Source organism: Littorina saxatilis, linkage group LG14 (genome assembly GCF_037325665.1).
Source record: "Littorina saxatilis isolate snail1 linkage group LG14, US_GU_Lsax_2.0, whole genome shotgun sequence".
In the NCBI taxonomy this organism is placed as follows: domain Eukaryota; kingdom Metazoa; phylum Mollusca; class Gastropoda; order Littorinimorpha; family Littorinidae; genus Littorina; species Littorina saxatilis.
The window spans coordinates 38,643,320-38,657,880 of NC_090258.1; the positions used below are offsets into that span (position 1 = coordinate 38,643,320).

The 14,561-nt window shown below is 45.6% G+C and overlaps 1 protein-coding gene across 1 annotated transcript; it reads right to left on the reverse strand.

Annotated features, from left to right (window-relative positions):
* Positions 1–1,380: 1,380 nt before the first annotated feature.
* LOC138946695 (uncharacterized) lies at positions 1,381–13,334 on the reverse strand. The gene is made up of 2 exons (XM_070318106.1): positions 12,795–13,334; positions 1,381–2,689 (listed from the first exon to the last, which is right to left on the reverse strand). Exons 1-2 carry the CDS (start codon positions 13,012–13,014, stop codon positions 2,181–2,183), a joined length of 729 nt encoding a protein of 242 aa, XP_070174207.1. The 5' UTR covers positions 13,015–13,334; the 3' UTR covers positions 1,381–2,180.
* Between the last annotated feature and the right edge of the window lie 1,227 nt (positions 13,335–14,561).

Consider the following 14,561-nt stretch of genomic DNA (forward strand, 5'->3'; position numbering starts at 1 on the left):
ATGTCAATCCCCTGTAATCCAGTCACTAGCACAAAAAATTGATGAGAGTAAAACCGAAGCGTCTATCCACTGGCTTGTTCCGACATCAACTGGCTGGTTTCCCGCGCATTGCATCTCATGTGATTGGTTCTGACCAATCGCTATGCGAGTAATAATTTGTAATTTTAAGAGTAAGAATGTTTAAAACCTGTGTGAAACTCATCAGTTCAACTAAATAGAACTTTTTTTTTTACTTGGCTGGGGAATTTGGTCAAGGAGAATGTACACATCAATATGTTTTCAGTGTCTGAATAAAGTGGTATAAGAAATGCTGCAAAATTAATTTAGATTATATGAGAAAGTCTGGTAAAAGTGTGCATCTAGATTTGTTTTGAGCCTATGTTGGGCGGGGGCAGGCATAATGTTGGCGTCATAGGTGACATGAGAAGCGAGTCCGCCAGTTGGAAAATGAGTTGCAAAATATGTTCACTTTATATACACATTTCACACAAAAACAGGAAACAAAACGAATTAACAATGGTAATGTTACTTCAATGTAAGACACCAAAATTGCAAGCGAGTGTGAGCTACTAGTACATGTACTCGCAAAAGATTGTGGATTAGGTTGTCAGAGGAGCAATTAAGTTTTGAAAATAGCATCAAGCATAAATAGAATTTTTTTTTGGTACTTGGTTGAGGAATTTGGTCAAGGAGAATGTACACAACAATATGTTTTGAGTGTCTAAATAAAGTGGTAGAAATGCAGCAAAATTAATTTAGATTATATGAGAAAGTCTGGTAAAAGTGTGCGTCTAGATTTGTTTTGAGGGGACAATTTGTAATTTTAAGAGTAAGAATTAAAATGTTTAAAACCTGTGTGAAACTTCAGTTCAACTACAATGTTGGAAACAATAACGGTTAGTATCTATGAAAAGATGTAGGAGTACATGTTTTAGATGTGATGATTGAATAAGTTTACTTTTTTACAACTCTGCTGAGCGTATTTGTTCTGATGTCCGCTTCGAATGTAATAGGCAGAGCCTTAATGATCTGCTGAAGCAACTCGTCATTTCTTGTGGTGATGGGTTGTTCTGCGAGCAAAACTTTCAAGTTGTCCTCAAACACGATCACGTGTTTACCATCGGAGAGCTTCAGTGATGCTCTTGCTGATGTTTCTGTGGACGAGGTTCCAGCACAGTTGGGACAATGTTCCTCTTTGGTACTTTTTTTGATGACATGCTGTGAACAAATAAGAGAACCCCTCTTAAGTGCAATGCATATGTTGTTAAAGGCACAGTACACCTCCCATAAACCATCACATATACAGTTAGGCTTTTACACACAGTACAAACACCTTTGGATTTGAACGGGAACATTCTGGCTGCTTTCTGTCGAGAGCGAGACATTTTGAAAGAATTTATTTTGCTGGACCGTCTTATCTACAATCAGGCCTTTTAACGCTAGAACTAACTTTTAAAATCTAAATAATAGATTAACAGCTTGTAACACAAACATTCTTAAATCATAAAAGATTTATTTTTTTATCCAGACAAGATCAGTACAATCCAAGGTACAATCCAAAGTTTTGAAAGTTTTATGACAAGACTAACAACCATGCTAAACAAATATCCCCCATCATGCTAAAGGGAGATAATCAATGAAACACAAGCCTTATGATCAGTCAAGTTCAATTTTACTGGACTGATAAATCAATATAGGTAAAGGTTTTGGCATAAAATGGGCACGGATTGGCGGAAGATAAGCATGGCTAAGGGGGGGTAACTGCTTTATTGTAAAATTCCATCCCTCCAAAAGCTGGGCCTGGTTTAACTGGCAACAACGGGTCTGAGATCCACTGCAAACCTTCATTTGCCCCTGAGTCAGCATGGTCGGGGTGTGAAACCATTACCATGTGCTTGCTTTCTGGCACCCATGCTGCTGTTTTGCGGGGCTTTGCTACCAGCCCCAGGCCTCAGATCTGGAGGGAGCAGGGTCCCGAACCGGCCACGGGATATCCCATGGTTACGCTTGCCACATCCCGTGGTTCGCTTGGGCTCACCTGTGGACCCTGCGTAAGTCCGGTAACAATTTACCAAAATACAGCCGAATGCAGTGTCCCCCTTTACCATGCTTATCTCCGCCAATCCGTATACTAGGCACTTCTAACGTCTAATTTAAGACAATGTTATCAAGTTGCTGCTCTAAGTTTTCTTTGAAGAGTTCGTTTCCCCTATGGTTGAGGTGGACACCATCAGGGAGGAGGCAGTCCATGCCAATGTTCTGGTGGTATATGACTTTGCTGTCTCCTTCAGGATTCGGCCCCTGGCCCTCCGATTGAGCCTTCGGCGCAAGTTTTCCGCGCCTTGCAGGGTGTGGGCATGTCGCCATGCCAAGCGGGGTAGCATGTCCGACCACACCAATATCGCCGCCGGATAATACGCCCTGATGAAACAAACAAGTTCATCAAGCTCCTGTAGCCACTGTTTTTGGTCCACCCGGGCGATGTCGTTCGCGCCCACATGCAGGACCAGGTAGTGCGGTGGGGTTCCTCGGATGGTGCTGAGCAGCTTGTTGTGGGCCTGGGGAAACCCAAGGCCTGGCTGCCCCGCGAGCAGTACCGGCAATGGTGATCGCAGGTCTTGCCGCGACCTGTCCAGGTGTTGTTGCAGCCTGGTGATTAGGCTGGAGCCCACCAACATGATTCCTGAAACTTATATGAAACATTTTTAAGGACCTCCTTTAATGTATATGAAAGTCGATTCACTACCCAACTACTGTTGTCGCCAGAAAGCCTTCCCTGTTGCGGAGGTGTAAACCAATCCGCCCGGGCCACAAGCGCCCTGGCCCTCAAGCAAAAACATTTACCCCTGACTAGAACACGCATTCCCTGTGGCGGAGGTGTAAGCCAATCCGCCCAGGCCACATGCAAAATTATTTACCTGACTAGAACACATGTCCTGCGGCGGAGGTGTAAACCAATCCGCCCAGGCCACATGCAAAATTATTTACCTGACTAGAACACATTCCCTGTGGCGGAGGTGTAAACCAATCCGCCAAAGCCACGAGAAAAATTGCTTACCTGACTAGAACACATTCCCTGTGGTGGAGGTGTAAACCAATCCGCCCAGGCCACAAGAACAGTTATTTACCTGACTAGAACACATTCCCCGTGGCGGAGGTGTAAACCAATCCGCCCAGGCCACAAGAAACATTATTTACCTGACTAGAAGCTCCCATGGGGTCGCCTTCACGCGGCGGGAGTGTTTCCACTAAGCTACCCCACCCCTTTACTTCTCTTCTTTTGTCTTATTTCTGCCTTACCAGTCCTTTCACCTATATTTCCTTCCAAAAAACTCTCCCTACTATTCCCTGCAGTTTTCTAATTCCTTTCTTGTCTTATTTCTACCTGACTGGATCCGTCACCTTTATTTCACTTCCCAAAAGTCTTCTTTTCCACATCCTTATTTCTCTGTGGTCTTCTTAAGACCCAGCGTGTTTGCCGTGCGCTGCGACCTGTACCGGTTTGGGCTGGTGACCTGATGATTGAGGGGTTTACTTAGTTGCGACTTTGTAGCGCCAACACATCATTTTGGCCCAGTCTTTATCTAAGACAGGAGGTTGAAAAAGGCTTACCCGCTTCAATCAATCGGCTGGTCAAGTCTGGGTATATGTCTTGAGCATATTGCATCGGACCTTTGGCTAAAGGAGCAAGCGGCGGTAGGAGGGGGCGGCGGTAGTCGGGACAAACACTATGCCAAGTTGTTACCTAATCCGTTTCCGCTTGGAAAGAGTTGACGAACATTATGCCAAGTTGTTACCTAACCCGTTTCCGCTTGGAAAGAGTTAAATCTCCTATTACAGATAGATACCATATGTTTCCTCTTATCGCTGCGTATATCCATCTGTATCCTTGGCGCTCTGGAGTTGGATAACCGCTCCACCTAAGCGTCCCCTTGTTGGGCTCCGTGGTGGGTGGGGATCAGATGCGACGAAGATAAAGGCCCCAAACATGGCCACCTCTTCTTTTTCTTCTTTTTTTTCAAGCACCCGAAACGGAAACAAACGAAGATACTGTGTTGACTCTGACTCTGACGATGAAGTCCGAGTCAGAGCAACAAAGAACAACATCAGCGAGGCCTGGCCCCGTTTCATTGTTGTTGAGACAGCAGATGAGGCACAGCCCATCTCCAAACTTTCGCCTTTTGCGATACAGAAGGTTATTGCAGGAGTATCATCAACGATAGACAACATTAAGAGACTTCGTAATGGTTCTCTACTGATTGAATGTCCTTCAAAAAAGGCATCAGATGGTCTTCTCCGTCTGAATGGTCAGAAATTTGTTGATAGACCGGTCAAGGTCAGTCCTCACAGAGGCCTGAACACCAGCAAAGGAGTCATCCGATGCCGAGAGCTGGAGGGCCTCAGTGAGGCTGAAATAAAAGAAGGTCTAAAGGATCAAGGTGTCATTGATGTGTACCGGGTGTTGATCAGGAAGGGCGATATCAGAGTACCCACCAACACCCTTTTCGTCACTTTTTGTACCCCAACCATCCCTGAGAAAATCAAAGTGGGATTTGTTCAAATAAGAGTGACTCTGTATATCCCATCACCAATGAGATGTTTCCAATGCCAAAGATTTGGACATTCAAAGGCTGGATGTAAACAGAAGGCAGTGTGCGAGAGGTGTGGCGGAGATCCTCACGAAGGTCCCTGCACATCACCACCCACCTGCACAAACTGTAAGGGAAACCATTCCCCGTCCTCCAGAGAATGTCCAAAATACAAGTTTGAACAGGCCATTCAAAAAACAAAAACGGAGAAAAAGATGTCTTTCTCAGACGCCAGGAAGGAGGTTGAAAAAACGAATGTTTTTTCCTTCCAGAAAAGTTTTGCGGCAGCAGTCAGTCAAAGACCTGCAACAAAGTCAACAGTCCCACCCAGACCAGTATTTCATATAGGTCTGTGGGTGTCCAGGCAGGCCCGTCTATGTTGAAAAGGACAGAGCCCACAAGAAACAAAAGTATTTGTACACAGACAGATGAAAGCACAGGTGGGGCTATCCCCACTGGAGACTCTATGGGGTCTCCTGGTGAGGTTTGCTTCACCGCCCCAACTGGAGACCCTGTGGGGGCTCCTGGTGAGGTTCGCTTCACCACCCCAATTGAGGACCCTATGGGGTCTCCTGGTGAGGTTCGCTTCACCACCCCAACCCAGAAGCCCGTTCACAGGGCAACTCACAGGAAGGGGGCCGTCGAGGTTGTGGAGGTAGTGGACCTCACTCAATCCACACCACGAACACCTCCGGACAAGGGAAAAGTTACTCTGCCCCAAAGATCGCCTCGCACCCCAAAAATGGAGAAAAATCCCATCACACTATACAATCATTTTGGGAGTTTATCCGACGAAGAGGGTATGGAGGCAGAAAATTCTTAAAACTAAACAAACATAGCCAATTTTATTCAATGGAATTGTAGAGGGGTCCAAGCTAACTATGAAGAATTATGTCTACTTTTACACAAATTTCATCCTGTTGCTACAGCATTACAGGAAACAATGCTGAAACCAAACAAAGATTTTAATGTATCTGGATACAATGTTTTTAGAAACCATTCAGACAATAACACGTCTGGGGGAGTTGCTCTTTTGATTAAGAAAAGTGTACTTTGTAGTGAGATCAACCTATGTACAAACATTCAAGCCGTCGCAGCACGAGTGACATTAGATAAAACCATCACTCTCTGCAGTGTATATCTGTCACCATCAAAATGTTACACGAAGCACGATCTTGAAAATCTTATTGATCAGCTCCCAGCTCCCTTTGTTTTAATGGGAGATTTTAACGCTCATTCCCCTTTATGGGGCAGCAACTCTCTAAGTACGAGAGGACGAATTCTAGAAGATTTTTTAGACAATCGTAATCTATGCGTTTTAAACGATGGAGTACCAACCTATCTCCATCCAGCAACAGGATGCAAGTCCATACTAGATCTAGTTATTTGCGACACCTCTCTTGTTCTAGACTTTGAATTTAAAGTCTATGATGACACATGTGGTAGCGATCATTTCCCTATCTTGATGTCTCAAATAGATGGATTGGAAGAAGCTTCCCCCCAGAGATGGAACCTGAACAAGGCAAACTGGCTGTCTTTTACTGCCGAATGTTCTGTCCAACTCACAGAAGACACTGTCTTTGATGGAAGTGACGACCCATCATCTATTTTTACAAACACTCTACAAGACATTGCCACTGAGTACATCCCAAAAACATCTTCAAACAACCGCATTAAAGTGCCATGGTTTAATCAAGAATGCCAAGAAGCCCGATCTGAGCGAAAGAGAAGTCTACACAGGTTCTACAGATGCCCGACCCTTAGCAAGAAGTTGACTTTCTTCAGATTTCGCGCTAAGAGTCGCACTGTCATAAAACATTCTAAAAGAACCTCCTGGAGGTCTTTTTGCTCAAACTTAAACTCTAAGGTATCATCAAGTAAAGTTTGGAATGCTATTCGTAAAATCAAAGGTAAAAAAGGATCTGCATCAATTAACCACCTTGTGGTAAATGGATCCCTTATAACCCAAAAGAATGAAGTAGCAAACGTTCTGGCTTCAACAATGGAAAAAAACTCATCAACAGAAAATTACTGCACAGATTTTCAAAAAATCAAAGCCACCCAAGAACGTAAACCCATAAACTTCTCATCTCAGAATGAGGAGAACTACAACAAGTTGTTCAGTATAACTGAACTCAAACAAGCCTTACAAAAATGCAACAACTCAGCAACGGGGCTGGACGGAATACATTATCAGTTCCTCACACACCTACCAGAAAGTTGTCTTCTGGTCTTGCTGAAGGTTTTTAACCACATATGGGAGAGTGGATCCTTTCCACCTTCATGGCAAGAAGCGATGATTGTCCCCATTCCAAAACCAGGTAAAGATCATACAAACCCCAGCAATTACCGTCCGGTAGCATTGACCAGCTGTATGTGCAAAACCATGGAAAGGGTGGTCAATGCTAGGATGGTGTGGTACCTAGAAAAACAAAACCTCTTAAGTGATGTGCAATGTGGCTTCCGAAAGGGACACAGCACCACTGATCATTTGGTACGTTTTGAGTCCTTCGTTCGAGAGGCCTTTGCGAGATCTGAACATGTACTAGCTATATTTTTTGACCTCGAGAAGGCTTACGACACGACCTGGAAACACGGTATTTTAGCTGATTTGCATGAAATGGGTTTTCGTGGACGTCTCCCTGTTTTTGTGGAAGGATTTTTAAGTAATCGATTGTTTACAGTACGGGTCGGTCCCAACCTATCAGAGTTCTGTCAACAAGAGATGGGTGTTCCTCAAGGAAGCATTCTATCACCCATGTTGTTCAACATCAAAATCAATAACATAGTAAAGGCAGTACTGAAAGGATCCGAGTCATCCTTGTTTGTTGATGACTTTGCACTTTGTGTGCGTGGTAAATCCCTACATAGAGTGGAAAGGCAGCTTCAATTATGTATCGACAAGGTGCAAAAATGGGTAACAGAGAACGGTTTCAAATTTTCCACCAGCAAAACTGTCTGTATGCATCTTTGCAAACAAAGGGGAGCCATGCCAGAACCCTCTCTGGTCCTGAATGGTAATCCTGTCAAGGTTGTTGAAGAATTTAAATTCCTAGGACTGACCTTTGACCGTCGACTAACATTCCTTAAACATATCCAGTATCTGAGAACATCATGTCTGAAAGCTCTGGATGTATTGAAAGTGGTTTCTCATACGGACTGGGGTGCTGACCGCACAGTCCTACTCAGACTTTACCGTGCTTTAATCCGATCCAAGTTGGACTATGGTTGTGTCGTCTATGGTGGAGCCGCAAAATCCAACCTAAGGCTATTAGACACAATACACCACCAGGGTATACGTCTTTGTCTGGGAGCTTTCAGGACGTCTCCAGTACAGTCCTTATATGTTGAGGCCAGAGAACCCTCTCTGAGGCTGCGACGCCTGAAACTCACCCTAAATTATGTGTTGAAACTGAAAGCTATGCCTACAAATCCAGCCTACCAATGCGTATTTCAACCACAATGCTCTGAATTTTTTGAAAGTCACCCAAATGATCGAGCACCTCTGTCTTCTCGGATTCAGTCACATCTGGCCGAATCAAAGATAAAACTCGATCATGTTAGTGAAAATCGATGGACAGAAACACCTCCATGGACATTGCCAGATCCAGTTGTTCGACTCGATCTGACAAGGTTAAAGAAGTCAGAGACAAATGATTTGATTTTTAAACAGTGTTTTAGCCAGTTCTGTACCGAGTTTCCTTCCCATCAACGAATATACACTGATGGGTCCAAAGCTGAAAGTAAAGTGGCATCAGCTTCTGTCACTGGTCCTAAACTCGATAGGGCCTTTTCGGCCCGTCTTCCGGATGACAGTTCTGTATTTTCTGCAGAGTTGAAAGCTTTACAGCTAGCTCTGAAACAGGTATATCAGTCAAAAAAGAAAGACTTCCTGATTCTGTCGGATTCCCTATCGGCTCTTACCGCCGTGAAGAGAACTCAGCTAGATCACCCACTGTTGGTCGAAATCCAAGAGCTACATGCATCTCTGATTGAAGAAGGCAAAAGGATTGTGTTTGCATGGGTGCCATCCCATGTTGGAATTAGAGGCAACTCTGCAGCTGATCAAGCTGCTAAAGAAGCCAGAGAAAGACTCATCACTGACAAACACACAAAGTATTCAGATTTCAGAACTCGCACCAACATGTACATAAAGTACCTATGGCAGAGTGAATGGGACGAATGTGAAGAAAATAAACTTCATAAGATCGTCCCCCAGCTGTCGGACAGCCTACCCCAATGTCGCCTCAACAGGAAAGAAGAGACAGTTCTCTGTCGCTTACACATTGGGCACAGTCACATTACACATTCGTATCTGCTGAAAGGTGAAGATCCACCATACTGTTTTGGATGTGACGAACCATGGACATTAGAACATGTTCTCACAAAATGTGTAGACGTTCAAGAATTTCGAGACAAACACTACAATGCGGAAACACTGAAGGTTTTATTCCGGGATGTTCCCCCGGACAAGATTTTTAACTTTTTAAAAGAGATCAAGATTTTTTACAAGATTTAAAGTACCAGAAGTGAAAATTATTAATTTTTAGAACCTTCTTTTACAGTGATAGATTTGAATGTAAATAGTCTGAAACGTAGAACTTGCCATATGAAGGGAAAAGAAATTAACTGCATCGGTCTCGAATAGCAGCTAGCATCTGCTGAAGAGACATTAAACCCCAAAAACCAACCAACCAACCAACCTGACTAGAACACGTTCCCTGTGGCGGAGGTGTAAACCAATCCGCCCAGGCCACAAGAACAGTTATTTACCTGACTAGAACACATTCCCCGTGGCGGAGGTGTAAACCAATCCGCCCAGGCCACAAGAAACATTATTTACCTGACTAGAACACGTTCCCTGTGGCGGAGGTGTAAACCAATCCGCCCAGGACATTCCTCAAGCCTGGTTAGTGCGGACATACTTCTCCACTGCCTGAGACTCCAGTGCCATTATGCGCCTCACCGGAGTGCCATTCATAGCTGCTGTGGTGGCTGCCCCGATGCGGAATGAGAGGGAGCCTGGAACTGGTAGCGGCTTAGTGGCGCGCCATCAAAATGCTTGAAAAGCGGCCCTGACCCGCTGGGTCTGACTTGTAGATATGCCTGCATGGCCAACACTGGGCAGGCTTCCGGATGCCTCTCCGCCCGGCGCATGCATACCTGCTCCCCTCTCATTGCTTGGTCGGTTTTAGAGCCCCTGATCCTGATCTTTAAGTTCTTTCCCATCACTACGTCTGCGTAACAGCTCCCAGCTCTACCACCTTTTAGGGTGTCACCCTGACCCACAACCTCGCTGACGCGAAGGAACCCAAAGAATGCGACACTATACGCTGCAGTGAACAACTTCTCCTCAAAAACATTGGCACAGACCACAGGTAATATGCCAATTAGCTGCTTAAGCCTCTGTAATGTGATAGGCTTTCTCAGGTCCTGGCGCCTATCCAGCTTGGTCATACCCTGAAGTAGTTTTTTCAACAAGAAGTTGTCTGCGGGATCAGACCATCCATTTAACTTATGCTTAGCCCCAATACCCACGATGTAAGTGCGGGCGGTGGTGTGCGCTTTTCCGGCTAGCGACAGGTGGGCGGCAAATCCCACGACTTGTTGCGGTGAAGCTGGCCAGTCCGACCCCAGGCCGTGGGAGAATCGGAATTCTTCAAACATGCGTATGCCCTGCTTGTATGCTGCCTGCGTCGCTGGGGCAAAAGCGGCCGACACAAGTCGCTTTACTCCCGCTGAAGTTGCTGCAGCAAGGCTCTGGGGATCTCTGCCAGTTGGGTGTCGGCGCCAGGGCATAGGGCCCTGAATCGTTGGAACTGCAAACGGGAAAGCGCATCAGCAACCGCATTTTTGGTTCCTGGAATGTGCTTTGCTCTCCACAGCACGTTATGTCTAAGGCAAGCTCCCACCAATGCTCTCACCAGACCCATTGATGGGGGTGAGCGGGTTGTCTGCCGGTTAATGATATGGACAACGGCCATGTTATCGCAATGGAATAAGACCTTTTGGTTTTCTAGTTCCTTTCCCCAGAGGTGGACGGCCAGAACAATCGGGAAAAGTTCCTTAAAGGTGATGTCCGGATCGTTTTCCTGCCACCCCGCTGGCCAGGACCCACAAGCCCAGTGGCCACCAAAAAAGGCTCCAAAACCAATACCTCCAGCTGCGTCAGTAAAGAGATTGAGGTGGGAGCTGTCCACCCATACCTCCTCTAACATAATGCTGATGCCATTGTGGGTTTCCAAAAATGAGCTCCATACCTTCAAATCTTCTCTCATGGCCGCAGTGATTCGGATGTGATGGAATGGCCTCTTTACCCCTCTGGTTGCGTCAATCAGTCTTCTACAAAAGGCTCTACCAGGGACCACTGCTCTACAAGCAAAATTCAGTTTTCCAATCAAGGACTGTAACTGGCGCAATGTTACCTTATGCTTGCACAAAAATTCTGACACCTGTCTTTTAAGTTCCATAAGTTTATCTTGTGGGATTCGAACCTGTAAGGCAACAGTATTCAGACTATCAGTCCTAAGAACTTGAGACATGTGGTGGGGCCCTCTACTCCTAAATCGCAAAAAGTTGAGAGCATACTGTCCAACATTGCTTGAGCTTGTTCGCTTGAAGCCCCACCCCCACAAAAATCATCCAAGTAGTGGATTACATCACAAGAGAAGCTTGCTTGTTTCACGCACCACTCTAAAAAAGTACTAAATTTCTCAAAAAGAGAGCACGAGATAGAACATCCAAATTGCAGCGCCTTGTCAACAAAGAACATGCCTTCGACCAGCATACCCATCAATCCAAAATCTAAAGGGTGTAAAGGAAGGAGTCTGAATGCAGACTTGATATCCAATTTTACCAAATGGGAGCCCTGGCCTAGTTTTTTAACCATACATGTTACTGCATCAAAACTTGTGTATTGCACGGCGCATAGCTCAGCTGGTATACCTCCGTTAACAGAACTATCCTCATGGGGGTATGAAAGATCAAATATCAGTCTGTGTTCGCCTGGCGTTGACTTTTCCACCAACCCCACAGGGGAGACAATCAAGTCTTTCATGGGTGGAACCAAAAACGGTCCGGCTACCCTACCTAGCCTGATCTCCTCAAACAATTTTTTCAGCACTATTTGCGGCTGCCTACGTGCTGAACCGTGATTTTTTGCTAACCTCGGCTTTCTTTCTCCCTGATATGGTATCCTAAAACCCTGGCTAAAACCTTCCCTAAGAACCTGAGCGTCAGCTTGATTGGGGTACTGTTCTAATGTATGAACTAACTTCGCCAAGCAGATGGGCGAAGTGGCTAAGCCATCTAAGCCCTGGCTTGGAGGGGTGTCAACCGCCTCACAGCTACTTTTGTCCGTTACTAAAGTGAAAGGCCTGCCCAGAGCCTGATCCCCCCTTTTCAGCGCTTTGCCCCTGTCCTATCTTCTTTGTGCAGGCACTGAGACCATGAGATGTTGAGTTGCAGCCTACACACTTGTGAGCGTACTGGCAAGCTTCTCTTTGGCACCCCCCGGCACCCCCCCCCCCCCCCCCCGTCTGTTGTGGTAGCGACACACTCCCCTCTGGCTTGTTGTGCCCTGCGTGGTGCTATTTCGCTCCATTGCTGGACTGTGCTTACTAGGGGAAATCGACACAGCTGGTTTGCAGAATAGCTGCAGCCAAAGTTGATTGTCAATCATCCCCCAGGGCCGTGTGGGGTCAGCCTCCAGACGGGACCTGAATTGCTGGTCACAAAGTACCCAACCGTTACCCGGGTTGTCCCTCGCTGCACCCCTTATCAGTTCCGTGTAAGCAAGCATCTCTTGAAGCTGTTGGGGGTGTCGCACTAGGTATACGCTCATCAAAACGTTGAAGGCGGAAGACCACTGGTCGATTGTGAGGTCTCCCTTACTTCGCTTTTCCAGCCTCGGGACCAGCCGCCCTTGCTCATCCTGAACAAAAGCTAAAGCCTTTTCCTCCGGCCTGTCCAAGAATGACTTTGCCGACAAAACGTGCAGGTCCACAAATTTGTTTAGGACAATTCTTTCCCTAATCTCTGGGAGAACCGTGATGGAGAGTGGGTCTAAGGCTTGCCCCTTTTGACTTGCAGACTGACTTGCTAAAGCCAGCTCTAACGCCCTAATCCTGGCTTCTGAATCGTGTCTAGCCTGATTGGCCGCCTCCTCCAGGGAATTTAACCTGTTAACGAAGCCCGCATCAGTACCTTGCTGTTGTTGAGGTTCTTGTCTGCTGGCGTGCTCCGCCTCCTCAAACCAGGCCCCCTGGCTGTCACTGTCACTGCTGGGCACGTGGGAAGACGAAGCTGCGGCCCCTGTTTGGCGCTGTCTTTTGTTCCCAGCCTCCCTCGGCCTAGGCAGCTCCTCCTGCAGCCTTGCCGGTCTCTTCCCCTGGGTTGCTCTACGAGGTCGGCCTCTCCCGGACATGTTACCTGATCAACTAAGTAACATTTAAACAATTAGTATATGATTATTAACATTGTTATCAGTTGTTGCCCTGCATACTTGGCTTGCTTGTTATTCTTGCTGTTGGGTGAACTTCTAATCTTTGTTAGTGTTACGCCACTAGTATTGCTAAAAACAGTCGGCCTCTCCTGGTCATGTTACCTGATCAACTAAGTAACATTTAAACAATTAGTATATGATTATTAACATTGTTATCAGTTGTTGCCCTGCATACTTGGCTTGCTTGTTATTCTTGCTGTTGGGTGAACTTCTAATCTTTGTTAGTGTTACGCCACTAGTATTACTAACATTTGCCTCCAAAGCTAGTGGCTCCATGCTACTACTAGCGAAATAATAGGATATTCAACATCCAATAAGCAAAGGGAAGTAATCGCTCTTTATGCATGCATACGCATGTGGTATGGGGTAAGCAAGAGTAACAGAACTTTATCTCCTGGCACCCGAGAGAATCACAAGCATTGAAATGAACAAGCTACTTTCATCTTCGATGAATATACGATGGAATTGATTACTTCCGAATTTCTCGTTCGAACTTGGGCAGGTAAGCTATGTCAGTTTTGGGTGAAACTCACCACTCTAAAGCAACCCGATTCCACTGCTTGTCCAAAGTAGGTCGCATGACTCATCACGCGCGTGCCCCCAGCCACAGTGCAATGCTGCTAGAAGCTTACTGCTATTTTTAGCTCATTACGACATTCAGGAGGAATAAGTTCGATAACGTTGCCCGACGGCAGCACTGTCCCCAACTATGGGTAGCAGATTAAAGAGTTCCTCTAGTGTAGCGATAGGCGATATCAACTCCAGCGCAAGATCACTTCCAGCGCTGTGGCTTTTAATCGTTAGTGCCAGCCACCCGTTCTGCCACCCCGGGAACAAAGGAAACCGGTCTTCTGTCAACCCATGCTTCCGATCGATTAAGTTAAAGTCATTAATCTACTGACAAAATTCACGATTCTTTCACCTAACAAACTTAAGACTACTAAAGATAAAAAGAGAGTAAAATTGAAACCGTGATCGTCGCTTGCGGATCCTTGGTCGTCTTTTTTCCTTCAGCTTCTGTTGTCTGTTGTTCCTGGAAAAGTAGATCGAATGGAATAGAACGCCAACTGAATAGCGATAAGCCGTTTGAGAATGACTTGTTTGCTTAAGCCCATCTCAAACGGCTCAATTGCAGGTTGCTTTCGCTTTATCATAAACTCATTTATGGCTAAGGCCTAAAAAAAAAAATAGGTGTGGTTACGGTAACCGACCTACCCTATTTTTAGGGGCCGACCCTATAACTTTTTATTACATTTGTAAAAAAAAACAAAAAAACAACAACAAGAAAACGAGTGCAGAAAACGCAATGAAAGCGAAAGCGCCCGAGTCGCACACTTATTTCCCTGTCAAGTAGGTTTAATTTGTACACATTAGAAAAAAAAGTTTAAAAAAAAAAAGTGATTGCTTACCTTCCTACCCTATTTTTTTTGGCTATGTTACCATAACCACACCTATTTTTTTTTTTGGCC

Coding starts and splice junctions, on each gene's coding strand:
- LOC138946695 (XM_070318106.1), bottom strand. CDS start 13,014: ATGTCCGGGAGAGGCCGACCTCGTAGAGCAACCCAGGGGAAGAGACCG. Junction 2,690..12,794: donor AGAACCTCAACAACAGCAAG/GTACTGATGCGG, acceptor GTTTCATATAAG/TTTCAGGAATCATGTTGGTG.